At 43.8% G+C, this 25,706-nt stretch overlaps 1 protein-coding gene across 3 annotated transcripts in view; it reads left to right on the top strand.

Annotated features, from left to right (window-relative positions):
- The first annotated feature begins 114 nt into the window (after positions 1 to 114).
- XPC (XPC complex subunit, DNA damage recognition and repair factor) overlaps positions 115 to 25,706 on the top strand; it is a 33,198-nt gene continuing 7,606 nt past the window's right edge. For 2 of the 3 annotated variants that reach the window (XM_058566146.1, XM_058566147.1), the window contains exons 1-10: positions 115 to 249; positions 5,858 to 6,053; positions 8,115 to 8,233; positions 10,625 to 10,748; positions 11,796 to 11,880; positions 13,523 to 13,680; positions 14,162 to 14,282; positions 19,555 to 19,644; positions 21,124 to 22,017; positions 23,720 to 23,880. In XM_058566146.1, coding sequence (XP_058422129.1) covers positions 147 to 249; positions 5,858 to 6,053; positions 8,115 to 8,233; positions 10,625 to 10,748; positions 11,796 to 11,880; positions 13,523 to 13,680; positions 14,162 to 14,282; positions 19,555 to 19,644; positions 21,124 to 22,017; positions 23,720 to 23,880 — 2,051 coding nt within the window. In that variant the 5' untranslated portion in view covers positions 115 to 146. The remainder of the gene's footprint in view (positions 250 to 5,857; positions 6,054 to 8,114; positions 8,234 to 10,624; positions 10,749 to 11,795; positions 11,881 to 13,522; positions 13,681 to 14,161; positions 14,283 to 19,554; positions 19,645 to 21,123; positions 22,018 to 23,719; positions 23,881 to 25,706) is intronic. The other variant, XM_058566143.1, reaches the window with a different exon arrangement.

Consider the following 25,706-nt stretch of genomic DNA (forward strand, 5'->3'; position numbering starts at 1 on the left):
CCTTGGTCTTTTGGGGCTGGGGCGGAGCTTCCTCTGGGGGCGGAGGCTTGCCCTGTGAGGAAGGGGCGTGGCTACGCCTGGCGCAGCCAGGGGCAGCTTCCCGCGGGGTGGTGCGTCACGCGAGCAGCTAGTGTTGCCCGGGCAGCATGGCTCGAAAGCGCGCAGCTGGCGGGGGCCCGCGGCGACGCGGGCTGCGGGGCCAGAAAGCCAAAGGGAAGAGCGTGGCCCGGCGTGAGGAGAAGGAGGCGGGTGAGAGCGAGGCTGAGCCGGGCTTAGAGGGGGATGCCCGAGGGCGGGAGACAGGCCCGGGTCGGGGAGCGGGGAGGCCGGCTCCTGGAGGTGGGGGGCCGAGGAGACCGCGTTACCGGGGCCAAGGGAGGCAGGCGCCGCCCAGGTCCTCCCCACGAGGAGTGATGCGCCCTCAGCGGCTCCCCTGGAGCCCGACCCCATGGGAGCTGCCCTGCGTAGCCTCTTTCCTGCTCCCTGTTGCCCACAGGACAAAGTCCGGCCTCCTGGCGGATGCCGAGGGCTGAACAGGGGAAAGGCAGTGCAGTTATTTTGTGTCCCCAGAAGACGGATGGACCAGGACGTAGAGTGCAGTAGTGTGCTGACTCCCAGAATATCTTCAGCTAAGTCTCACCCCAGAGTTCCAGATTCGGATCCAACCTGACTGACTCCTCCACGTGGATATCCAATAGACGTCTTATATTTGTCATGGGCAAAGCAAAACTCTTGATTTTTTCCCCTGTAAGCCTGTTCCTTCCCCGCCTTTTCCCATCTCAGTAAATGATGCCTTCACCTGCTTGTAAAAGCAGACCCCTGGTTTTCCTTACACGCACACATCCTGTCAGTCAGCGAGTCCTGTCAGTCAAACCTCTGAACTAGATCTCCACTCTCTCCACTTCTCTTTATTTCCGTGGCCACAGCCTTTGTCCAAGCTACTGTCACTTCTCAGTTGAAGGACTGCGGTCACCTCTTTACTGGTCTCCCTACTTCTTTTCATTCCTCTGCAGTAGTTCTCCACTCAGCAGCCCAAACCATCTTTAAAAAAAAAAAATCAGATCATGCCATGCTCCTACTTCAAACCCTTTGTGGCTTCCCGTTGCTCTTGGTGTGAAATCCAAATTCCTCACCATGGATTACAAGACCCTACATGATATGGCTGCTGCTACGGCTCCTGTTGTCTCCTACCACTCTTCTTTGCCAGATACTCTCATTGGTGGCCTCCTTTCTGTTCCTCAAACATGCCATGTTATTTCTCACCTCAAGCCTTTGCCTTTGATGTTCCTTCTGCTTAGAATGTTCTTCATGGCTTTACTGTGCCTGATTTCTTCTATTCCTTTAGGTGTCAATTCAGACACTCCTTGAGCGTCCTTTCTAAGGTGGTCTTCCCGGGATACTCCCTATCACACAGGCCCTCAACGCCCCTGTCACCGTCTGTAATGATCTTCTTAATTTATTTGCTTCCTTTTGATTGCCTGTCTTACCAGACTTTAAGCTTCATGAAAGCATGTCTTATTTTTTGCAGTATCTTATCTTGTCACTCTCCCCATATACTAAGTGCTCAATAAATATTTTAAATAATTGCAAAGTGCATGCTGTGGAAAGGATTTCTGGGCTTCCTGAGATAACTGGGTAGAAGGTTAGGTAACCAGCAAGGACTCAGACACTAGATTCAACAGTTCTGTGATTCTGTATATAAGTTCGTCGTCCATTAGGAAATAGTCAAATGGTAACAATTTTTAAACTTAGAAGGTGATTTACCTCACAATGAGTTCCATTTTATTCATTCATTTACTCATTCAGATAACATTTTCTGAGTACCTACTGTGTGCTGTACATGGGCTAGGTGACATGGGGGAGAGATTTCATGGAGGAGCTTAGAATATAGTAGTGTTGACATTTACAAAAAATATCCAAGGCAGAGTACGCAGGGTCTGATATTGGAGAAGGTGCAAGGCTTTGTGGCTTCTGAAGGAATAATCAAGTTTGACTGGAGAGACTGAGGTGTGCTCTCTGGAGGAGTTATGTGTGATCTGGGATTTAGGATGGGTAATATTCAGCAAATGGTCGTGAGAGGGGGTTGTATTCTAGTCAGAGGGAATGCGTTCTGAATATGTGGCAATTCAAAAATTAAAAGCATTCCTCCCAGCTAAAACACTTCACTTGGGCACCAGTTTGGTGTAGCTCCAATGCTTGGTAGTTATATGCACTTAGGTAAATTATTTTGGACAAATAACACAGCTTTTCTGAACCTTGTCTGTGAACATACTACTATCTTGCAGGGTGGTTGTGAGTTTTCAGTAAGAGCATATAAGGCTCCTGGCACGGTCCATGTTACATAATCATTCGGGTTAGCTCGTAACAATTCAGCCTAAATATAGTTAAGGATGCCCCCAAGCTTCACTGAAACTGCCAGCCAGCGGAGCTAGCAGTAAGTTCCCAAGGCAGCTTCCGGGAAGAGTTGCAATCTTTGCTGTGGTTGAGGGGAGGAGCAGGCGTGGTTTGGGCTGCAGGTGACACTGATTTGGTGATCATTGAGTGTAAGTTCTAGCAGCACCTCGGGGCATGCAAATGAAGGTGATGCGTGGCTGCTTTCAGCAGTTAGGGACAAAGAAAACATTTCTTCCACATTATTTCCTTGTTTCTATTAGGGCACCTCTAGTTTCTTCATATTTCTTCTCTGTGTTAATGCCTTCATTGATGTAATTCATTAATTCCTTCAACAAATATTTATTGAGCGCCCACTGTTCCCAGGCACTGTTCTAGGTACTGAAGTTATGGTAGTGAACAGAACAGGCAAGGTCCCTGCTCTCATGATGCTTATAATCTTTGGGGAGGAGTAGGTAGGGCAGACAATAAGACGTTAAAAAATAAATTCACATGGTGATAAGAGCTATGAAGAAAATAAAACAGTTGCTGTAATAAAATGGGCATGGGGGTGGGGAAGAAGCAGCTAAGTCAGAATCAGTCGTCAGGGAAGGCCTCTGCAAGGAGGTGACATTTTGAGCCAATTACTGAATGCCCCGATGGAGCCATTCTTAGGAAGTTGTGGGGGAAAAGGCAGAGGGAACAGTAAGTTTCAAGAGTTTCGGGGGGGGGGGTGAGCTTCGCCATTTGGCTGGACACAGTGAGTGAGGGGGCGAGTGGTAGGAATTGAGGTGAGAGAGGTTGTTGGGGCCCTTAGCTTGGAGAACAAGCTAAGGAGTATGTATCTTATTCTAAGTGCTGTGAGATGCCACTGGAAGGTTTAAGCAGGTATTCTTATTAAATCTCAATTGATGACCAAGCCAGCCACAGTGGTAATTCCTGTCCTGCTGAAATAACCATGTTGAGCTCAGGGAGGCTGGTTAGACAGATGAGATAACTCCAGACCTTTGAGTCCTGGAAAATAGCCTCTGGATTCTCTAGGACCAAAAAAACACAGCAAAGGATAAAGGAAAAAACAAAGTCATCCATATTTCTACCATCCAGAAATAACCACCACTAAACAATGGTATATTTCCTTCTAGTCTGTGTTTTTTTATGCAGTAGAAACTCCCTGTAAAAATAACTTTGCCTGCCTAATATTTTATCATATATCATTTTTCTTTGTCTAAAAGATGACTGAATTATATTTCATCGTGTGACTGTACCATAATTAATGATTATCTCATGATTGGTTATTCACATTAGTTTTTAAACTTTTGGATATTATGAATATGAATGATTTTTTTTGATTCACAGTTTTTTGTTTCCAATTCCCCCCCCTTTAACTCCTCTACCTCTCTCTTCAAAGCACAGAAATATACAGCTGTGCCTTATAACCAATCAGATCAGTTTGGTGAGGAAGAAACAGTGTCTGTGAAGTATCCTCCCACTTGGGTTTTTAGATTAGTAAAAATGAAGTATTAGCATCTTTGCTTATTAATAGAGAGTAAAGACCATTGTAAGATCCAGAAATCCTGATTTTAAGGGCACACTACTCAAACCGTCTAGTCAAACCTTTAAGCAGCTTCCGGTCTTGGAATAAGAAATCTGTTCCCCAGATTCTAAATAAGTAATTTTGAAATATTTTGTTTTTCAAAATTTCTCCTTATTTTTTGTGTCTGTGTTAAAATGGCTAAGACATAGGAATGCATAAATTCTTTCTTTTAGAAAGCATCAGTGATTTTATCTACATTAACACAATGCCCATAATGTGAAATTTATTTAAATTAAAGTATGATTTATGGGGCCGGCCTGGTGACATAGCGGTTAAGTGTGGATGCTCTGCTTCGGGGGCCCGGGGTTCGCAGGTTCGGATCCCAGGCATGCACGACACACCGTTTGTCAGGCCATGCTGTGGCGGTGTCCCATATAAAGTGGAGGAAGATGTGCATAGGTGTTAGCTCAGGGCCAATCTTCCTCAGAAAAAAGAGGAGGATTGGCAGATGTTAGCTCAGGGCTGATCTTCTTCACAAAAAATTAAAAAAATAAAAAAAGTAAAGGATGATTTTATTTAGATTAAAGGGAGAGTCTCTTTCCCATATGCAAAAGTGTATTCATGGGGAATGTAAATACCTGTCCAGAGAGTCAGCAGGACAAACCATAAATGAAAAGAATGAATTAATTTGATATTTTAGGTTACTATTGCAGTTCCTTTTAGAGCCTCAGTAAAGGCTAGAATATTTTTGTTTTCCAAAATTAATTGAAGCAGAGTCACGCAAAGGCAAAGGAAGATTTATTTCAGAATCAAGATCATTTGCATGAATAAATTTGCAAAATACAAAAATATCCTCCCCTGCCATATTGTTTATAAATTATTTATCAAAATTAATGTATTAATATTTTTATAAGTTAGGTTATATTTTTAGATCCTCTAATTTAATTAAAACTGACAGGGCCGGCCCCGTGGCTTAGCGGTTAAGTGCTCGCGCTCTGCTACTGGCGGCCGGGGTTCGGATCCCGGGCGTGCACCGACGCACCGTTTGTCCGGCCATGCTGAGGCCGCGTCCCACATACAGCAACTAAAAGGATGTGCAACTATGACATACAACTATCTACTGGGGCTTTGCGGGGGGCGGAAAGGAGGAGGATTGGCCATAGATGTTAGCTCAGAGCCAGTCTTCCTGAACAAAAAGAGGAGGGTTGGCATGGATGTTAGCTCAGGGCTGATCTTCCTCACACAGAAAAAATAATAATAATAATTAAAAGTGACAGCTTATGCATTTTTTAATATTTCCCTTTGACAAAAAATGATATTTAAGAAAATAAAGATATTTTTGAATTACTACTATCTTATTCCAGCCCCAAGTTTGCTGAGATGGTTGGTATATCAGAGCCATTTAGGTTAGATTGGAAGGGTTGCATAGCAGTGTGTGTTTTGTGCAGAGTGTGGTTTTGAAAGCTGAGAGAAACATGGATGAGTAGAAATAAGGTTGTAGTAAAACTTGGACATATTGATGAACTTGAAACATTTCACTTAATAGGGGTGGATTATCCCTAAAATAGATAGTCTTGGCAGGTAGTAAATAAGCAAGGTGTTAATAAATAGATTGATGTATTTTCCTTGCTAGATATCAGCTGAAATTTAAGATTTGGAAGTTAGATTGTATTTGAGTCAGGTGGTGGTCTCTCTGTAGGCTTAGGATGAGTAGAATAAAATGCTGATGAAGAAAGATGATTTCTACTGTGAGCATAGAGTGTAGACTAGCCTGAAGGTGAGAAGAGGCTGAAAGCTGATTGTTGACCCAACGTGGGACGGTGAACCCGTGATGGAGGTGTGGCCTGGGGGGAGGAGATTACAGAAGAGGACTTTCCATGACCCTGCCCTGGAAGCCACACTGCCGCCACCTTTTTTATTGTCCCTCACCTCATGTTCCATGTGGTCACCTAGATGCCTTTGAAGAAGAGAAACCCCCAAAGAAGAGCCTGCTCTCAAAAGTTGCACGAGGAACGAGGAAGAGAGGCTGCAGTGATCCTGGGGGCTCAGCAGATGGCCCAGCAAAAAAGAAAGTGGCCGCAGTGGCTGTTAAACCTGAAGCCCTCAGGACTGCGAAGGAGGAAGCCCTCGGTGAGGAGGGAGATTTCAGGTGAGGTGGCTGACAAGCTTTTGACCCGGTCTCGATTATTCCCACCAGAGAAGTGTGAGTACTAAAACCTCTCCGTGCTTGCCGCTAGGGTCCACGGAAGAGATGAGGTCTTTAAACTCTTCTGGACAGAGCTCAGACCACTAGCAAGAGCTGGGAAGAATCTTAGCGATTATATACTTTACCTCCCAGGCTTTGCAGATGAGGACAGTGGCAGCTTGCTGAAAGTGATTTATCTGTGGTTACACAGCTAGGTGATAGCAAAAACCAGGGTGAGACCTAGGTCTTCTGCCTCCTGGTCCAGTGCTCTTCCTAGTACACAAAGATATCACATACACAAAATATTTAGCTGCCGATCCAGCTTTCTCTTGTGCTGCTCTCCTCAAATGCACTCCAACTCCTGTCCAGCTGGACTTCTTGTCACTAACTCAACACATGCTCGTGCTGTGCTGCCTCTGAGTTGTGCTCATACTCTTCCCTCTACCTCGACTGCTTTCGTCCCCCTTGAAGGTGCAGATCAGAAGCCATCTACTGTACAGTCCTCATGGATTCTTCTCCCTCTTCCTCCTCTGCTTTCTTGCAGCATCTCTTAAGAGTGTACCTTGTCTGCCTTGTTTGTGCCATGCTGTACACCCCTGCTTACTACTGTAAGCTCTCAGAGGGCTGGAACCACGCCGGGTTCATTTTTGTATGCCCTGTGGCCTCTAGGGCAGTGCCTTTTTTGGCAGAAACTGAACACGTATTTTTGTAGTGAATGAGCATTCATATTACTATGTGGTGAATAATGACTATACGCCTAGTGAACCCTTGGTTGCCCACCTCCTAGGAAAGTTGGGGGGAGGAGAGGAAGAGGAAGAACAGAGAGGCAGTAGTTCCTTTGCTTCAAAGCTAAATCCTCACCCTTAATGTTGGCTTTTCCTGCAACCTCCAGTGCTGGCATAGGAAAGTAGTCCAGGAGGGGGCAGTGGTAGAAAGGAGCATGAGAAAGCATGCACATTTTCCACCATAGTTCATCTCTTCTTTTCCCTTAGGCTTTTCCTAAGAATGCGTTTGAGCTTACTGCTTCCCAGTTGCCTCTCCGCAGCAGTTGAATTCTTTTCAGAGAAATCCACATACGGATAGACTAGGGGACTGCCAAGGCAAGCTCTGGGTCCCCCTTTCCCTCTCAGTTGAGACTTGACTGCAGTCAAACCCGTAGCACAAGGACATTTCTGTATCATCATTCTAAGGGGAAATTTTTGTTTTTATGGTGTTCAGAGAATTTGGTAGGTTAAAAAGGGAGTATGTGTATCTTTAGAGCTGAAGACTGAGGATTGGTTATTTTAAATATCTGTGTTCTCACTTGATACCAGATATCTACCTTAGAAAAGCTAAAAGTAGCTCGGTACTCAAAACACATTTTACATATGAGTTTGCAGAAATATGTTACATATTAGCAACCATTTAGTCTCGAGGCAATATTTAGCTAGCTACTTATGTATGTAGTTATCTACTTAGGTAGCTAGCTGTCCATGTTTCTGTTGTTATTTATGACATTCCTGTGTATAGTCACATCCCCACTTATCTTGAAGTTAGAATTCTACCAACTTCATTCTCCTTACATCATATTTTTTAAAGGTGGAGGAAAAATCTTCTGAGTTGGCTCATAGCGGGATCAGCAAATGTGAATTCCCTCCTCTTTTTTCTGGCATCCAGTGCACGTGTATACACACAGATGTCACAGCTTTTACTTCTGGAACTCACATTATTATGGTTTTTTCTAACTTTGCTTGTACCATTTCAAGGCACAGCTATGTTTTCCTTCACATAGCTCTAGGTTATAGGTTCATAGTGTTTTTTCTGTTTTGACAGCACATCTAGTGTTAGATTAATGATCAGAGCCCATCTTGATGAGAATTTGAGACCCAGGCTGATGAAGGAAATGAGGCTCAGAGCTCACAAATCATCTTTAAATAATTGCAGCAGATTCTCAATAAATAGAAGTCCTTAAAATTCCGTTTAGCTGAAATGAAGCACTACGCTGTCTGAGCCATCTTTATCTTCCTTCCTGTGATCTTGACACAGGGACTTTGCAAGTGCCCACAAGAAGGCACACCATCCAAAGAAAGAGGCTACCATGGGCAAAGGCAGCCACAAAGGAGACGACGAGGAAGAAAGTGAAGATGATTGGGAAGAGGTAGAAGGTAAAATATGTTTCTCTGTCTACAGAACTGTTTGATCCTGTTTTTCTGTTTGATTCTGTTTGGAGTCATGTCACTTATTGCAATCCTGTCTTTTTTGAAACTAATATGACCAAAGATAAGGTTGTGGTAGGGAGAGTTGCTTTTGATGAAAGGAAGAGTTCGTGACCAGGTTACCAAAGAAGGTTGTATATTCTCTTCCCCTGGTGGCTATCAGTGGAGTAGATTATGAACTAGAGAGGCAGCAGCATCTCATAGAAAGAGAAAAGGCTTTGAAAGTAGTTAGACTTGGGTTCAGAGCCCAGCTTTACCACTTACATAGAGGAACTCCACCTGTCCGAGCTGAGTCTGTTCACCGGGAACATTGAGTGATCGCTTACTGTGAGCTGTGCACAGTCTAGGCTCCAGGATTGTTGTGGGAAAAAAGTTTGCAAGTGTAATAGGCCTAGGGCATCATATACTCACAATAAACACCAGCTGATGTTCTCATCCCTGAGTCCTTCTGCCTAGCGTGACTTTTTCCCAAGTTTTTATTTTGAAAATGTTCAAACCTACAAAAAATTTGAAAATGTAATACATACACTCTTCATCTAGATTCACTAACTTGACCATTTTGCCATGTTGAATGTCTTTCCCTCTGTTAATATGCATTGTGGAACCATTTGAAAGTAAGTTGCAGACATCCTGAAAAATACTTCAGTATGCATTTCCCAAGAATAAGACATTCTCCTACATGATAAAATACCATTATTATACCTAAGAAAATGAAAAATAAGTCCCCAATTGTAAAAATATCTTTTCTAGCTGGTTTTTTTCCCCCCAGTCCAGGGTCTAATCGAGGTGTAAGCCTTGTATTTGGTCATATCTCTTTAGTCTCTTTTAATCTAGAACAGCACCCCCACCCACCACCTTTTTTGCTTTTCATAGCACTGTGTTTTTGAAGAATCTTGGCCTCTTGATTGTAGAATGTCTCATGGTCTGGTTTGGTCTGAAATAATCAGACTTCTCATGGTGGTGGTAAGCTTGTTTCAGTATCCCCTGGATTTCTTATAAACTGTAAAGTAATTTCAAAGACTTGATTGAATTTAGATTAAACATTTTTCTTTTGGCAAAAATACTTCATAGCTTTGTACTTCATATTGCATCCATTAAGAGGCACCTCATGTCAGGTTTTCCTACTAGTGATGCTAAGTAAGTGGTACTGCCAGACTGTGCCAGTGTGAAGGTACATTTCCCTTTGTAATGAACCGTCTTGGGTGGCACTCTGATTCTGTGTGAATATCTTGTCCCCAGTAACTTTTTACTTAATGGTTTAATGTGCATTGGTGATCTTTGAGCATTACAAAATGGCAATATTCTGATTCTTTCATCTCATATACATTTATTAGCTGACTTTGATCTGTGAAAAAGAGCTCTCTTTTTTAAGAATCGTATTTATTTTGGGTGTCACTATGGACTTAGAGATTTTTAAAAAAATTCAAATATGTTATTAGTTATCATCATCATACTTTGATCTTCAGATTGTCCCAAATTTGGCTAAGTGGGAGCCCCTTTAAGCTAGCTACCCTACTGAGTTCTTTTGACACGGCCTTATTAGTTTTTGGGAACATTTTTGTTTTCTGGCACAAGATGTGCCAGGCTCACCCTGTACTTCCCTTGCTTTAGACCTAGAATCAGCCTTTTTTTCTGCAAGAGGCCCAGGTTCGTTCAGTGGAGACTGGTCTATAGAAACCAAGATCTTGGCATTAGATGTGTTCATTGTCAATGGAGTGTCATTGCTTCTAGGCCCAGAGCTTCTTTAAAAGGGCTTTTGCTAATGAAGTTCACAGTTAGATCCAGTTCAGCAAATTCTGTTTGTTTCAGCTGGTGTTGACAAGCAATATAGGGCATAAAGAGATGAAACAGACGTATTCTTTGTCATTTGCAAGTTTACAGTTGAGACTGGAAGACACCTAAATCATGCCTCTATGCAAAGCAAGTTATGATGAGCATTATTTTAGTAATACAGAGAATGGGGTATTGTTCTCATTTGGCGGTTTTCTTTTTGGATAAAGAATAAGTCTCTACTAAAACACACACATGAGCATCAGCTCCTTGATACTGGGGGTCTGTGTCTAATTCAACTCAATACTCTGTGCCTTAGTTTCCTCCTCTAAGGGCTATTTCTCTGGGTGGTTGTGAGAGTTAAATGAGACAAATAAATGTACAACAGCGCTGTTGCTGACGTTTTTTAGGTATTCAAAGCATGGTAGGAGTAGTGGTCTCCACAGGTTTGCTATCTTGCATCCCTTCCTCACTTCCTCCTTCCCAACAGAACCTCGATTTTGTTCAGTATAGTAGTTATTATAATAATAATTATTATTATTATTGATTAAAAAAAATTATTGTTGATAGAACTTAGTGAGCCTGTGCCAGGGGCCATAGGAGGAAATGCAGCCTTCTCTAAGTCTGTTCTGCCTGTGGAGCCAGTGGAGATAGAGATTGAGACACCGGAGCAGGCAAAAGCAAGAGAAAGAAGGTAAGATTAGACCCTTGCTTCTAGATTCCTGTCACATGTAATTGGCAACAGCTGCTACTTAATGAAAAGTTTTGAAAAGCACATAGGAGACCAGGGCTGAGTATCCAAGGGAGTAAGGAACCGTAGGTGAGAGAGCCTTCGGTTCACCTTGAGGACTTGAATGAGAAACCTTTGTGTCCTGGCTAGGGCAGGAGATGGGGAGAGGCAATTCCTATGTATTGAATACCTGCTGTGTGCCGAGGACTCTGCAGGTTGTCCGTTATCTTACTTAATCTTTAAGACAGTGTATGAATGAGAAGCCAGAGGCTTAGAGAGGTTAGGTAACATTTCAGGAGTTACTCAGCCAGTAAGTGGATGAGCCAAGATCTAAATCCCTGTCATGCTGACTCGACATTCAAGCTTTTCCCACCACATCACACGGCAGGACTTGAGGCAGTGCCTCACCATGGTAGGGAGCCCCCATTCCATCCTAGTGTCTCCAATACCTCTGCAGCTTCTGATGGCTTTAGAACGTGGAACACAATGCCTGGTAGTTAGCTGGTTAGTGAGTTCCACTCTGTGATGGGCACATTATTAGGCATGAAAGACGGAGATAATAGAAGTCATTCAAGAAGCATCAAGTTTTCTTAAAGATGCATAGGACACAGACGTGAAAGAGGTTTTACACCAGAACAGCACATACAAATGAGTGTGCACTAATTTATCATAAAGGTAGTGGTTGCTAGGGAGGGAATCAGTAGTCAGGAGGTCACACAGTCAGAGAAGACTTCCTGGAGGACATGAGCTTTGAAGCATGTTCATGAGGCATGATTTGGTGCAGGTTCAGAGGAAGGCATTCTGGGTAGAGAATACCCTAGCCAAGGCTTGCAGGTGAGAAGGAGCAGAAGATAGCTAGCTTGAAGATTTACCTGATGAGTCGCACAGCCTTGTGCAGGAAAACAAGGAGAGCGATTCATGAGTCATTACAAGTAAAAGGCCTTGACTGGGGGAATGGAGTCAAGTTTCAGTTTCCCACTTCATTCTTGGATTTTTCAACATTCATTGCAGTGAAAAGATAAAAATGGAGTTTGAGACATATCTTCGGAGGATGATGAAACGTTTCAATAAAGAAGTTCGTGAAGACACACACAAGGTAAGGGCAGGGAATGAAGGGGAAGGGCAGTATTCCTCTTGGTCGGGGCAGGGAGGTGGAAAGAACGTGGGCGCTCTTTCCAACCTAGGTCTTATTTCTGGCTCTTCTACTCACTATGTGACCTTGGCAAGTTTCTGATTCTCTCTGAGCCTTAGTTTCCTCGTCTGTGAAGTGGGGGATAATAATAGTGTGTGCCTTGGAGGGTGGTGAGGGTTAAGCAAATATGACATGAAAAGTACCTAGCACCGTACCTGGCATGTAGCGGGGGTGTGAATAACAGGCACACTCTTTCCATCTCTTCTTCCAACTCGTTAATCACATTGGCTCTGGGCTCAGCTAAGGGCACTGTGGCTCTTGAGTTCAGCTGGTAGTTATTGAACACATATTATGGCCCTAGCGAGGTGCTTGGCATTGTGGGGATGGAGACTTATATAAAGCTTATTTCTTATCGTTAAGGAGTTTCTCATCTCACAGATGGAGCAAGAAAGACCACAAAACAGAGGAACTCAAGACTTAGAACAAGGAAAGAGATCAGTGTGGGTCTGAGTAGCTGAGGAAGGCTTTATGTAGGAGAAAGGACTGGAGCTGGGTCTGGAAAAAGGGCAGCACGAAGAGATGGGGAGAGGGCGAAGGCTGGGTTGACCGCGCTCACCAAGTTAGGGAGGGGATGCTGGGACAACCCGTTTGCCTGCATCCCGGAGGGTAAATGCATTGGAGACTGTTGGAGAATGAGGGAAGGGAGGACTTTGATTTTCCTCTGATCAGCGGCAGGTAGTGATGGGAGGGGTGGAAGAGACCCTGTCTGCAGCAGCCGCAAAAGTGAGGTGAGCACATAGCAGGGACAGTGAGGGGATGCGATGAGGTGAGAACTGGAGTGCTGCTCACCTCACAGAGGCCTTGGGGGTTAAGTGAGGTAGCTGTGCTTCTTTTACTCCTTGATGTTGGAGATGAAAGAAAGGGAGGAATTAAAATGACTCCCAGATTTGAAGCTTAAGCGAGGGGAGGAGGGCAGTGCCGTTGACTGAAATAAGGAGTGGGAAGGAAGGAAGACCGATTTTGAAGGGAAAGTGACGCAGAGCTGTGTGTGAGAGAAAGGGAGGACAGTCAGGTGATCCTTTGAGTAGGGGAAGAGTGGGGCGGGAGGTCAGGTGTGGGGTCTGCAGCAGAGGAGTTGGGTTCTTTGCCCTGGCCTCTGCCACGAGAGAATGGCTGGTTTCTCTCCAGAGGTGCAGAGAGCAGCGCAGTGACCCTGCCCCGCCCAGCGCAGACAGCTACTGGCGCTTGAGCAGCTTGCTGTTCCCTCCTCCACTCACTTTTCCTCCTGATCTTTTGGGAGCAAACCCTAGACATTGCAGCATTTCATCCGTAAACCCTTCAGTGTATATCTCTAGAAGACTAGGCCTTAAAAAAAAAAAAAGAAGTGTGTATTTTGAAGCTTTGAGATTTATTTCTTAGAGGGAATGAGTATCTAGAGAGAAGAGGAGAGGGTGAAAGACAAAGTTTTGGGAAATGGCTAATGTTAGTATTTTTACTTTCTTGTATGTAGAAATGACAAGAAATATTGCCTGCCCAGAAAATGTCTTTTTCTTTGGCAGCACAATTCCCTCTAGTTTTCAGCCTTCCCTGTTGGCCTTCTTCCCAGGTTCACCTTCTGTGCCTGCTAGCAAATGGCTTCTACCGAAATAGCATCTGCAACCAGCCAGATCTGCGGGCTATTGGCCTCTCCATCATCCCGACCCGCTTTACCAAAATGCCTCCTCAAGACGTGGATATCTGCTACCTGTCAAACCTGATGAAATGGTATGGCCCTCTGGCCTGTCCTGTGGAGCCTTAGTGTAGGATTTGTGTCTTAGAGGCTGGGTCCAGGTCAGTTCCAGACATTCCCTGAGGTGATCCTGTATGCCAGGCTGTGGGCACAGCGTTGAAGATAGAGAAACGTCAGGCATGGTCTCTGCCCTGGAAGAGCTCCCAGGCTGGTCAGGCGACAAATACACCCCACGTAATTAGAGTAGGTGATGGGTTCTCTGGGAGAGGTGTGCTGGGGACTGTGGGCACCTCTCTCAGCTGGGGGCTGGGAAGCATCCCCAGGGAGGTGAAGTCTGAGTTGGGTCTTCAGTAATGAGTAGGAATTAGCCAGACAGGGTGGGAAGAGTGGAACACAAGCAGGCAAGGCTCGTGATTCCCTTCCGAGACTCCCCCTTCTGATTGTCTTGGCCATAAAAGAACAGAGTTCCTTTTTGCCCTGACCTCTGACACAAGGGAATGCCTGGTTTCTCTCCAGGTTCATTGGAACATTTACAGTTAATGCAGACCTTTCAACCAGTGAGCGAGATGGCCTACAGACTACGTTGGAAAGGAGATTTGCTATTTACTCTGCGAGAGATGATGAAGAATTGGTGCACGTAAGTGATTCCTCCCAGCAGCACTATTTTTGTTAGTACCATTAGCTAATGGTGATGGCAGTGCTGTGCCAGGTGCCATTCCAGATGTTTTACACGTATCTCCTTATTCAGTCCTCGTAACATAAAAAACAGGTCAGAAGCTCAGAGAGGCTAAATCACTTTCTTAGGGTCGCTCAGTTGGTAAGCATTGGAGTCAGGATGGGGACCAGCATGTGAGTTGAAAACCCGCAATCTTTCCTTTCGATGACTTGGTCTCCTGGTGTGTTAAAGCACTTAATTTTTGGTCAGGTGCCTAGAATTGTTTCCAGTAACTATTCAGAAATTGTATTCAAAAGTCCCAAGGAAATGTTTTTTCAAATTGGCTGCCAAAATCCTCAAGAAAGTGCTTTCATACCTTTTAATTTGGGTGATGACCCTGACAGGCGGCTGTGCAGTGAGGAGAGTTGTGTCTGCCACAGGGGGTCATGGTGGAGAGCTCTCTTGTGTAGATAGGCTTTATCCAATGCCCGACAGTACCCTTAGGTGAGGCTCTGTCTGAGTAAAACAAAAATAGAGGTAGACATAGGGTTTTATCCCTGGAAGATTCCTGTTAATGCGCAGACTTTTATCTGAACCCCAGATTCCCCATTTGCTTAGTGAAAGAGACTGGACTTTTTATATCTTTAGAAGCCAAATGACTGGCATCTTTACCTCTCTTCTTCTGATTTGGCTTGAAAAAGTCTAAGATATCTGGCATGGCCAGTAAGTATGCTATAATACCACCACCCAGAGAAAAACATTAATATTTGAGTACTGTCCTCCCAGAATTTGTTCCTGTGTATTTGTGTCCATACATATTGTTTTGTTTGTGGGGTTTTTTTTGTGTGTGTGAGGAAGATTAGCCCTGAGCTAACATCCGATGCCAATCCTGCTCTTTTTGCTGAGGAAGATTGGCCCTGGGCTAACATCCGTGCCCATCTTCACCTACTTTGTGTGGGATGCTGCCACAGCGTGGCTTGACAAGCAGTGCATCAGTGCGCGCCCGGGATCTGAATCTGCGAACCCTGGGCCGCTGCAGCGGAGTGAGTGCACTTAACCGCTACACCACTGGGCCGGACCCTGTGGGGTTTTTTTTTAAAAGGAAAAAAATTGTTTTTTTAAAAAGCGAACAATTCAGTGATGCCTTTAGTGCATTTACAGTGTTGTGCAACCACCACCTCTGTCTATTTCCAAAATATTTTTACCACCCCGAGAGGAAACCCTGAACCCATTAAATTGTTACTCTCCGTTCTGCCTCCTCCCACCACCTCAAGCACTTGGCAACCACCAATCTGCATCTTGTCTCTACGGATTTGTGTATTATAAAAGAAATCATATAATATATGACCTTTTGTGTCTGGCTTCTTTCACTTAGCATGTTTTCAAGGTTCATCCATGTTGATAGCATGTTGTCAGTACTTCATTCTTTTATGGCTGAATAATATTCCGTTGTGTGGATAGACCACATTTTGTTTATCCATTCATCATCAGTTGATGGCCATTGGGTTGTTTCCACCTTTTGGCTATTGTGAAGAGTACTGCTATAAGCGTGGGTACATTTATTTATTTGAGTACTTGTTTTCAGTTCTTTCGGGTATATACCTAGGAGGGGAGTTGCTGGGTCATATGGTAATTTTATGTTTAACTTTCTGAGGACCTGCTAAACTGTTTTCCGCAACAGCTGCACCATTTCACATTCCCACCAGCAGTGTATGAGGGTTCCAGTTTCTTCACATCCTCACCAACACTTGGTATTTGCCATTGTTTTGATTATAGTCATCCTAATAGGTGTGAAGTGGTATCTCATTGTGGTTTTGATTTGCATTTCCCTGATGACTGATGATGGTTAGTGCCTTTTCATGTATTGGCCATTTGTATATTTTCTTTGGAGAAATGTCTATTCAGGTCGTTTGCCCATTTTTTAATTGGATTCTTTGTCTTTTTGTTGTTGAGTTGTAGGAGTTCTTTATATATTTTGGTTACTAGACACCTATCAGATATATGCTTTGCAAACATTTTCTCCCATTCTGTAGGTCGTCTTTTCACTTTCTTGATAAGGTCCTTTGATGCACAAAAGTTTAATTTTGACGAAGTCCAATTTTTCTATTTTTCTTTTGTTCCTTATACTTTTGGTGTCATATCTAAGAATCCATTGCCAAATCCAAGGTCATGAAGATTTCCTCCTGTATTTTCTTCAAAGAGTTGTTTAGTTTTAGCTCTTACATTTAAGTCTTTCACCCATTTTGAGTTAATATTTGTATATATTGTGAGGTAGGTGTTCAACTTCATTTTTTTTGCACAAGGATGTCCAGCTGTCCCAGCACTGTTTGTTGTTCTTTCAACTCTTGTATTATTTTCACTGTTTGTTGAAGAGACAAGTTTTCCAGTAGGGGTTGAATGGTCTTGGCACCCTTGTCAAAAATCAGTTGGCCGCAGACACGTGGGTTAGCTTCTGGCCTCTCAGTTCTGTTGCGTTGGTCTACGTGTTCGTCCTTGCTCCAGTACCACACTGTTTTCATTACTATAGCTTTGTAGTAAGTTTTGAAATCAGAAAGTCTGAATACAACTTGGTTCTTCATTTATAATGCTGTTTTGGCCATTCGGGGCCCCTTGCAATTTCATGTGAATTTGATGGTCTGCTTTTCCATTTCTGCTAGTAAGGCCATTGGAATTTTGGTAGGGATTACATTGAATCTGTAGATCCACTTGAGTAGTATTGCCATCTAGACAGTATTAAGTCTTTTAATTCATAAACATGGAAGTCTTTCCTTTTATTTGTGGTTTTAATTTTTTTCAGATGTATTTTGTAGTGTTCACTGTATACGTCATTCATCTCTTGGATTAAATTATTTCCTAGGTATTTTATTCTTTCTGACGCTATTATAAATGATATTGTTTTGTTAATTTCCTTTTTGGATTGTTCATTGCAGGTATAAAGAAACAGCTGATTTTTTGTGTTGCTCTTATACCTTACAACGTTGCTGAATTCATTTATTAGCTCTAGTAGCTTTCTTTTGCGTTCCTTGGCATTTTCTATATATAAGACCTTGCCGTCTGAATAGAAATACTTTTACTGCTTCTTTTCCAGTTTGGATACCTTTTGTTTCTTTTTCTTGCCCAGTTGCTCTGGCCAGCACGTCAGTACAGGGTAGAATAGCAGGTGAAAGCAGGCATCCTTGTCTTGTTCCCCGTCTTCGGGGGAAGCTTTCACTCTTGCACCATTGAGTGTCTTGCTAGCTGTGGGATTTCATGAATGCTCTTTATCGTGTTGAAGAAGTTCCCTTCTATTTCTAGTTTTCTGAGTGTTTTTATCATGAAATTGTGTTGAGTTCTTTCAAATGCTTTTTCTCTTTCAATTGAGATGATCATGTGGTTTTTCTTCCCTTCTTTCTATTAATATCGTGTATTGCATTGATTGATTTTTTCATATTGAACCACCCTTGCATCCCTGAGATAAATCCCATTTGGTCATGGTATATAACTTTATTAATATGCTGCTGGATTTGGTTTGCTAGTATTTTGTTGAGGATTTTTGTATCTGTATTCATAAGGGATATTGGTCTGTACTTTTCTTGTGATATCTGTCTGGTTTTCATATCAGGGTAATGCTGGCCTCATAGAAAGAGTTAGGAAGTGTTCTCTCCTTTTCTGCTTTTTGGAAGAGTTTGAGAAGGATTATTGTTAATTCTTCTTTAAATGTTTAGTAGAATTCCCCAACTGAAGCCATCTGGTTCTGGACTTGTCTTTGTTGGGAGGTTTTTGATTTCTGTTTCAATCTTTTGTTAGTGGTCTGTTCAGATTTTCTGTTTTTTCTTCAGTCAGTTTTGGTAATTTTTATGTTTCTGGAACTTGTCCATTTCATCTAGGTTATCTAATTTTTAGTATGGGAATCGTATAGTTTTGTAACTTGAATTTTTTTGTCTCAGTAACATACAGTGACAGATTACTCGTTAAGGTGATGACCGTGTATATTTGTGTGGCACCAGGTTGCTTCCAGAGTATGTCACATACGTAATCTTATTTAATTTTCTTTATGGTCCTGGGAGGAAGATGAGGCAGGGATTATTACAGTTGAAGGAATCGAGTTTTAGAGAAGTCACTCAATTGGTGAATACTCAGTTATCTAGACTTTTAGATCTGTGCTCCTTTGCCATGCTGTAGACTCAGAAACTAAGAAATTAATATGGGTACAATATTAATTGTACCAATTAATTAATATGTTGTCAGCTAAACCATGGATATTATTTGGATTTTCCAAGTTTTTCCACTGATGCCCTTTTTCTGATCCAGGATCCCACATTGCATTAAGTTGTCACGTCTCCTTAGTCTCTTCTGATCTATAACAGTTTCTCAGTATTCCCTTGTTTTTCATGACCTTGACATTTTTGAAGAGTGCTGCTTTGGAATTTTGTGGGGTATCCTTCAATTTGGATTCCTTTGATGTTTTCTCACCCCCCCTGTTTTTAACTCCAGAAGAAACAAGGCAAAAGTAATTATTTTTCTCAACATATAATGTAGCTTTTCGTGGAAAACCTGCCTTCCTGTTTCTGATTTTCACCTCTGTCTTCCTCAGGAGGACATTGTAGTAATGTGTGAGAAGCACCGGGACCCTGCGGTCTGTGTGGGAAGATCTTACTCAGGTCCTTTATCACTGTCTGTTTGGGAGGTTCATTCCCCTCAGGAGGCTCCCTCCTTACAAGTTAACAGCATTTTTAGAACTGCATGCTCCAGTTGAAAGACTCGTTGTGGGGAAAATGGGACATAGGGAATAGACTTCGGGGATCTGATGATAATGATGTTTTCTGTTTTTTCTTCTCAAAGTGGTATTTCGTTTTATTATTTTATTTTAATCACAAGCACAACACATGTTGAATACAGAACAATCAGAAGATAGGTAAGCTGAAAAAAAACCCCCACCTGTAAACACCCATAACCCAATATATGGATCCTTTTCCAGATATACATGTATGCTTATATTTATATACAGTTTTTTCTTACAGAAGTTAACATTACACATTAGAAAACAAACTTCTGTCTTCCTTTAATATATGGTGGACATTTTTCCGTTTTTCTACAAAGATAAATCTCTGCACTGTCATTTCTAATAGTGTTGAGGGTTCCAGCCTCCTACTGTTAAACGGTTTGGTTGTTTCTAACTTTTCCCTGTTATAAACAAGCACCACAACAAACAGCATTGAATTAATTAAATTCTTAATGTTTTTTAGGATAAATGTGTTGTTCTTTTTTATTATAGATATTTTTACTGATTCTCCGGGCCCTGCAGCTCCCTACCCGACTGGTATTGTCTCTACAGCCTATTCCTCTGAAGTTATCAGCAGCAAAGGTGAAGTTCCTGGGGCTTCCAGAGGGGACGGTAGTTGGTCAGGGAGGAGTGAGAAATTATCAGACTTAAAAACAAATGGGTCATTAGACTATTTTTAAGGGTCGGTAGTCCTGGAGTAGGGTTCCTTTGAGCCTGCTTTGCACATGCTCTGTGTTGGAAAGACTGGACACATGAATGGGCATCTAGCAGCCTGAATTCTGTGTGCGCAAAGGGGCCTGCCGGAGGTCTTGGCTCCTTGGTGCTTTAGTTTCTGTTCTGTAAAACAGTAGAATGGTACCTGTCTTCCTCATCAGCAGTGTGGAGTGGTGAAGGGTGAAGGACTCTGAATTCTGTGGTCACCTGAGAAGGAGGCTAACGCTGTACTTATTGGGATGTTGGCATTGTCTGAAGCGTAATGGTACAGAATTGATTTTAGTAATTTTTGTATTCTTAATTTATTGTTGTTAGTGCTGTTGAGTCGATTCTGACTCTTGGCGACCCTGTGTACAGCACAACGGAACCCTGCCCAGTCTTTTTGTGCCATCCTCTCGCCTTCTGGCGCTATATCAGACAATGCTCTGCTGCTATTCATAGCGTTTTCATGGCCCATTTTTTTCGAGAGTGGGTGGCCAGGTCCTTCTAGTCTGTCTTAGTCTGGAAGCTCTGCTGAAACGTCTGCCCCATGGGTGACCCTGCTGGTATTTGAAGTCCTGGTGGCACAGCTTTCATCATCACAGCAACATGCAGCCAAAACAGTATGACAACTGACAGGCAGGTGGTGTGGCTCCCTGAACGGGAAATGAACCGGGGCAGGCTGTGGTGACCACCACTAGGTAACCACTAGGCCACCAGAGCCGGCTGACGTATTCTTACTACTACAACTTTATTAAGTCTGTCAGTATTTGTTTGCAAAATGTGTTATGTGTGAAGTGGGCATTACAGTCATGTGCTGCATAATGACATTTTGGTCATTGGCAGACCACATATACGACAGTGGTCCCATAAGATTAGAACCATGTAGTCTAGGTGTGTAGCAGGCTGTACCATCTAGGTTTGTGTAAGCACACTCTATGATGTTCGCACAGTGACGAAATTGCCTAATGACGCATTTCTCAGAATGTATTTCTGTCGTTAAGCGACGCATGGCTGTATTATTACTGAGGAAGCTGAGACTTAGGTTACATAATTGACCTAAATCACATGACGAGTGAGAGGAGGAACTGGAATTGGACCCAGGTCTGTCTGTTTCCACATGCTGTGCTCTCTTCCCTGAGCTACGCTTTAGAGTGAAAAGTATTATTTTGTGGCCTATCTAAGGGGCTGTAGATTTTAGCACATGCTTTCTTATAACCCTAAAGGATAGCCAGTCCATCACAGTCTGAGCTGGGGACATCTTGTGTACGCTGGTTCTCTAACCAGCGACCTAGCCCCGTTAGATTACAGGGTCTCTATCATATCGTTAGCAAAAAAGAAAAAGCAAAATTTTCTGTTCTGTTTAAGGGAAAGAAACCTTCCAAGGAAAGATCCACAGAGGGTCCTGGAGGCTCCTCAGAAACTTCTAGCCAAGTTCCAGAAAACCAAACCAAACCTAAGACCAGCAGAGGAACCAGACAAGAGGAAGCCTCTTCTAAGGGCACTAGCAATCCAAGTGCCAAAGGGAAGAGGAGCAAGGCAGCAGCAGTTGGAAAGACACGGAGGGAGCCCTCCTCCAGTGGGGAAGAAGAGGGCAAGGCGGGGGAGCGGGAGGAGCAGATCCCGAGACGTCTGCGTGGCCGGGTGCGGCAGGTGGCCTCCAGGGTGTCTTACAAAGAGGAGAGTGGGAGTGACAAGGCTGGCAGTGGCTCTGACTTTGAGCTCTCCAGTGGGGAAGCCCAGCGTTCGTCTGATGAGGATTCTGAGCCTGGTCTTCCGAGGCAGAGGAGGGCCCTGGCCCCTCAGAGGGCGAAGACAGACTCCAGGAGTACCTCTAGGACCCAACGTGGAAGCCACCCTAAGCACCCTGGCTTTCCAGCAGCATCCTCAGGCTCTTCAAGCAGTAAGAGTAAGAGAGGCACGAAAATTCACAGTGAAGGTGAGGAGGCAGAAGGAGGGAAAACAGCTGGTGTAGACCAGTGGCTGGAAGTGTTCTGTGAGCAGGAGGAAAAGTGGACGTGTGTGGACTGTGTGCACGGTGTGGTGGGCCAGCCGCTGACCTGTTACAGATACGCCACCAAACCCATGACTTACGTCGTGGGCATCGACAGTGATGGCTGGGTCCGGGATGTCACCCAGAGGTACGACCCAGCCTGGATGACGGTGACCCGCAAGTACCGGGTTGATGCCCAGTGGTGGGCCAGAACCTTGAGACCATACCAGAGCCCGTGCGCGGAAAGGGAAAAGAAAGAAGACTTGGAGGTAAGGCGTTGGCCGCCACGGGCTCCAAGACCCAGTCGGGTTATTGAAATTATTCTGATTTTTGAGCACCATATATGTGCTCAGCACTTTGTTGGGTATTTTTAATGTGTTATCTCATTTAATTATGACAACACTATAAAACTGGGATTATTATTGCCTTAATTTAACCAGTTAAACATTTAGGATCTGAGATTACCTCACTTGGTATTAGAACCCAGGTCTATCTAGCTTTGAAGCCTGCATAGTTCTAGTTATTGCCTAGTTATAAATCTGGAACTTTAAAGTAGTTTATGCAAGTCATCTAATAAGTTGTCCTAAGGAAAGAAGAAAAACCTCTTCAGTATAACTGTTACCCGCCCTGCTCAGGATGCACACGTAGAAGCTCATACACACCTCTCTCCCCGGATCTAGAACACTCATCTCCTGGAAAGGAAAGGACTCTTCAGTCTGCTGAGAAGGCACACTGGGAAACAGACTTCTTAAATAGAACACAGTGTGTCACTTGGTCCTAGGACCAACCTCTGACCAGGAAGAAGGCCTGAGCTGCTTGTGCCCAGCAGTTGTGGTGTTGGGTGGGGCTTGGCATTTCCACACGGGAACGTGCCCAGACTTGCTGAGGAATTATTCCCAGTCCTCAGGATGGGTGAGGCCTGGGTTTGTTTAGTGTTCCTTGTAGCGGTGCAGTTCATCCGGCATTGAGAGTTTGCTCTGGGGGTGTTCCTGGCTCATTTTCCTTAGAAAGGACTAGTGGGAATTGTGCAGAGGGTGTCGTGACTAACATGATTAAAGTATTTGTAGTGGAAGCTGACCCTGCAATGGGTCCCTCCTGCTCCCAGCGACTCCACATTGCCAGTCTTCACGAGTGTGTTGGGGTTTTCAAGAGATGCTTAGGGAAAGCTTAGGAGAACAGAATGTGACATATAGCAGTGGACTTGCCCACTGAGAAGTCAGAATCCTTAAAGAAGTGCCCTGAGAAGATATATGAATTACGGTGGACTGAGGAAAGCTGCCGGGTGTGAACAGCTCGTTTGGGTTTCCCCTGAGAGCTGAGACAAGTAGAGCCCTGTTGCAGAATAGTGATGTCACTTGGAGATAAGGCCTCCTTCCTGAAGAAAGCTGTATGTCTGCCTTCCTTGAAGCTCTTTTTATGTATTTATTTATTTATTTTTGGTGAGGAATACCAGCCCTGAGCTAATATCTGTTGCCAATCTTCCTCTTGCTTGCTGAGGAAAATTAGCCCTGAGCTAACATCCGTGCCCATCTTCCTCTGTTTTTTGTATATGGGACACATTTTTTGTATGTGTAGGTCCGCGCCCAGGATCCAAAGCAGTGAACCCCAGGCCACCAACGTGGAGCACGTGAACTTAACCACTACGCCACCGGGCCAGTCCCCCGTGAAGCTCTTTTATAGAGCAGGCGCTGATCTGCTAGGGCTGACGAAGGTGTCTAAGGGCCAGGAGTAGTTTAGATGACTTTCCAAAGTTACCATGAGCCACAAAATTACTTGATTCTTCAAAGCTTTTGATTTATCTAAAACCTACTTAATGGCCAGTACTATAGATGCAGTGTTACAAGGTCATTGGTGCTCATGAAACCTCTGGTCTGCCGTCGTAATCAGAAAAGTTTGTCTGAGAATTGCCTGCCTCAAACCTTGCTTCCTCTCTACACGACATGCTCAGTGTTGTCTCTCTGGTCTTTGCAGTTTCAGGCAAAGCACCTGGACCAGCCTTTGCCCACTGCCATTGGCACGTATAAGAACCACCCTCTGTATGCCCTCAAGAGGCACCTCCTGAAATTCGAGGCCATCTATCCTGAAACAGCTGCCATCCTTGGGTATTGTCGTGGAGAAGCTGTCTACTCCAGGTGTGTGAGGCACCCGATGGCCTTCCTGTGGCCTGGGATTAGCAATCTTTCTGGGCAAGGGGCTGGTAATGTCGGCTCATCCCGTGAAATGAGATGAGCTTTATAGCGTGTGTGTGCTGTTGTGTGTGGATGTGTAGAAGAGATTAAAGCTGGAAATCAACACTACAAGGATTAAAGACCAGCAGGGGAAAAATAAGTTACAGGAGAGAAATAAAAAGTAGGACAGATGAGGTTTATATAGGACAGATAAAAACATACCCCTCAAGAATAATTTAAAAACATACAAAAGAAAGGAATAAAAGATTTGATATAATGCCGCCGAACTGGATATTTAAAAATGGTCAAGGTGGTAAATTTTATGTTACGTATATTTTATCCACAGTAAAAAGAAATTGCTAAAGAAGAGGGAAAGGAATAAGAGTAGAAAATGAATGTAAAATATATACAAAATTAAAACTGAAAAAATTTTAATAATATAAATTTCAGGTGAGGAAAAAATAAAAATAGAAGCAGAACTTTTAAGAAATAGTAATACAAAGAAAATAAATGAAGTGATTTTTAAAAACCTTGAAATGCAAGACCAAGAAATAGAGCATGTTCTTAATAAATGGGAAAAGAAAGAGAACAAAAGGAAACATAGAGAAACCCACGTGAGGAGGTGGTTTGAGTCCTCTTTCTGGGGACTGCCTGCTGTGTGTCAGCCCTGCAGGGAGGCATCCTAGACCCCCGCTCAGGGTCCATGAGCTTCTGTCCACGTCAGGAAGGATCACGCCTGTCGAGGCCTCAGCTACCAACAGTCAAAGGCCGCCAGGGCCCAGGCGACCTTGGTAGAAGTGGTGGGCACAGGCTTCCTCACATGGGTGGGAGAGAGGAAGTCTAGGGGAAAGAGTGCCAGTATGGTCCACAGACACCTTGTCAGTCATGGGAGAAAGCATTAGAGGGAGACTTTTTTTTTTAATATAGTAAAATATACATAACAGGATTTACCAGTTAACCATATTTGAGTGTACAGCTCAGTGGCATTAAGTACACTCACATTGTGGTGCAACCCCCTCACCACCATCCATCTCCAGAACTCTTTTTCATCTTCCAAACTGAAACACTGTCCCTGTTAAACACCAGCTCCCCATTCCCCCTCCCCCAGCCCCAGTAGAACCACCATTCTACTTTCTGTCTCTAGGAATCTGACTGCTCAAGGGACCTCATATAAGTGGAGTCAGACAGTATTTGTCCTTTTGTGACTGGCATCCATCAGTAGACCCCCTGGGTTGCTTCCTCTCTTGGCTCCTGTGACTAATGCTGCTGTGAACATGTGTGAACAAATATCTCTTTGAGACCCTGCTTTCACTTCTTTTGGGATTGCTGGATCATATGGTAGTTCTATGTTTAACTTTTTGAAGAACCAACATGCTGTTTTCCACAATGGCTGTATCATTTTACATTCTCATAAGCAGAGAGAACATAAGGGTTCCAATTTTGCCACGTCCTTGCCAACACTTTTATTTTCTGTTTTTTGATACTAGCCATCATCATGGATGTGAAGTGATTAGAAGTGGAGATTTAGAGAGGGCTATGTCCACTTCTCTGCTGCTCTCCTTGGGATTATGAAGATGATGCCCACCTCTGTCCCCCAGCCCCCCACCTTCCCTGCTCCTGTCCGAAGACCATAACCATGACATCGTTACTTCTTTGGGCAGAATGCAGCCCTCAGTGGGAGTGTGGGTGGAGCTCTCAGCTCGGACGGAGTGATGCTGTGCGCAGGGAGCGCTGCTCCAGCGCCTGGAAAGCGTCCGGTCTTTCCAGCAACCTTACAAGGCAGACAGGAC

The sequence above is a fragment of the Diceros bicornis genome, chromosome 2, assembly GCF_020826845.1.
Source record: "Diceros bicornis minor isolate mBicDic1 chromosome 2, mDicBic1.mat.cur, whole genome shotgun sequence".
NCBI classification, from domain to species: Eukaryota; Metazoa; Chordata; class Mammalia; order Perissodactyla; family Rhinocerotidae; genus Diceros; species Diceros bicornis.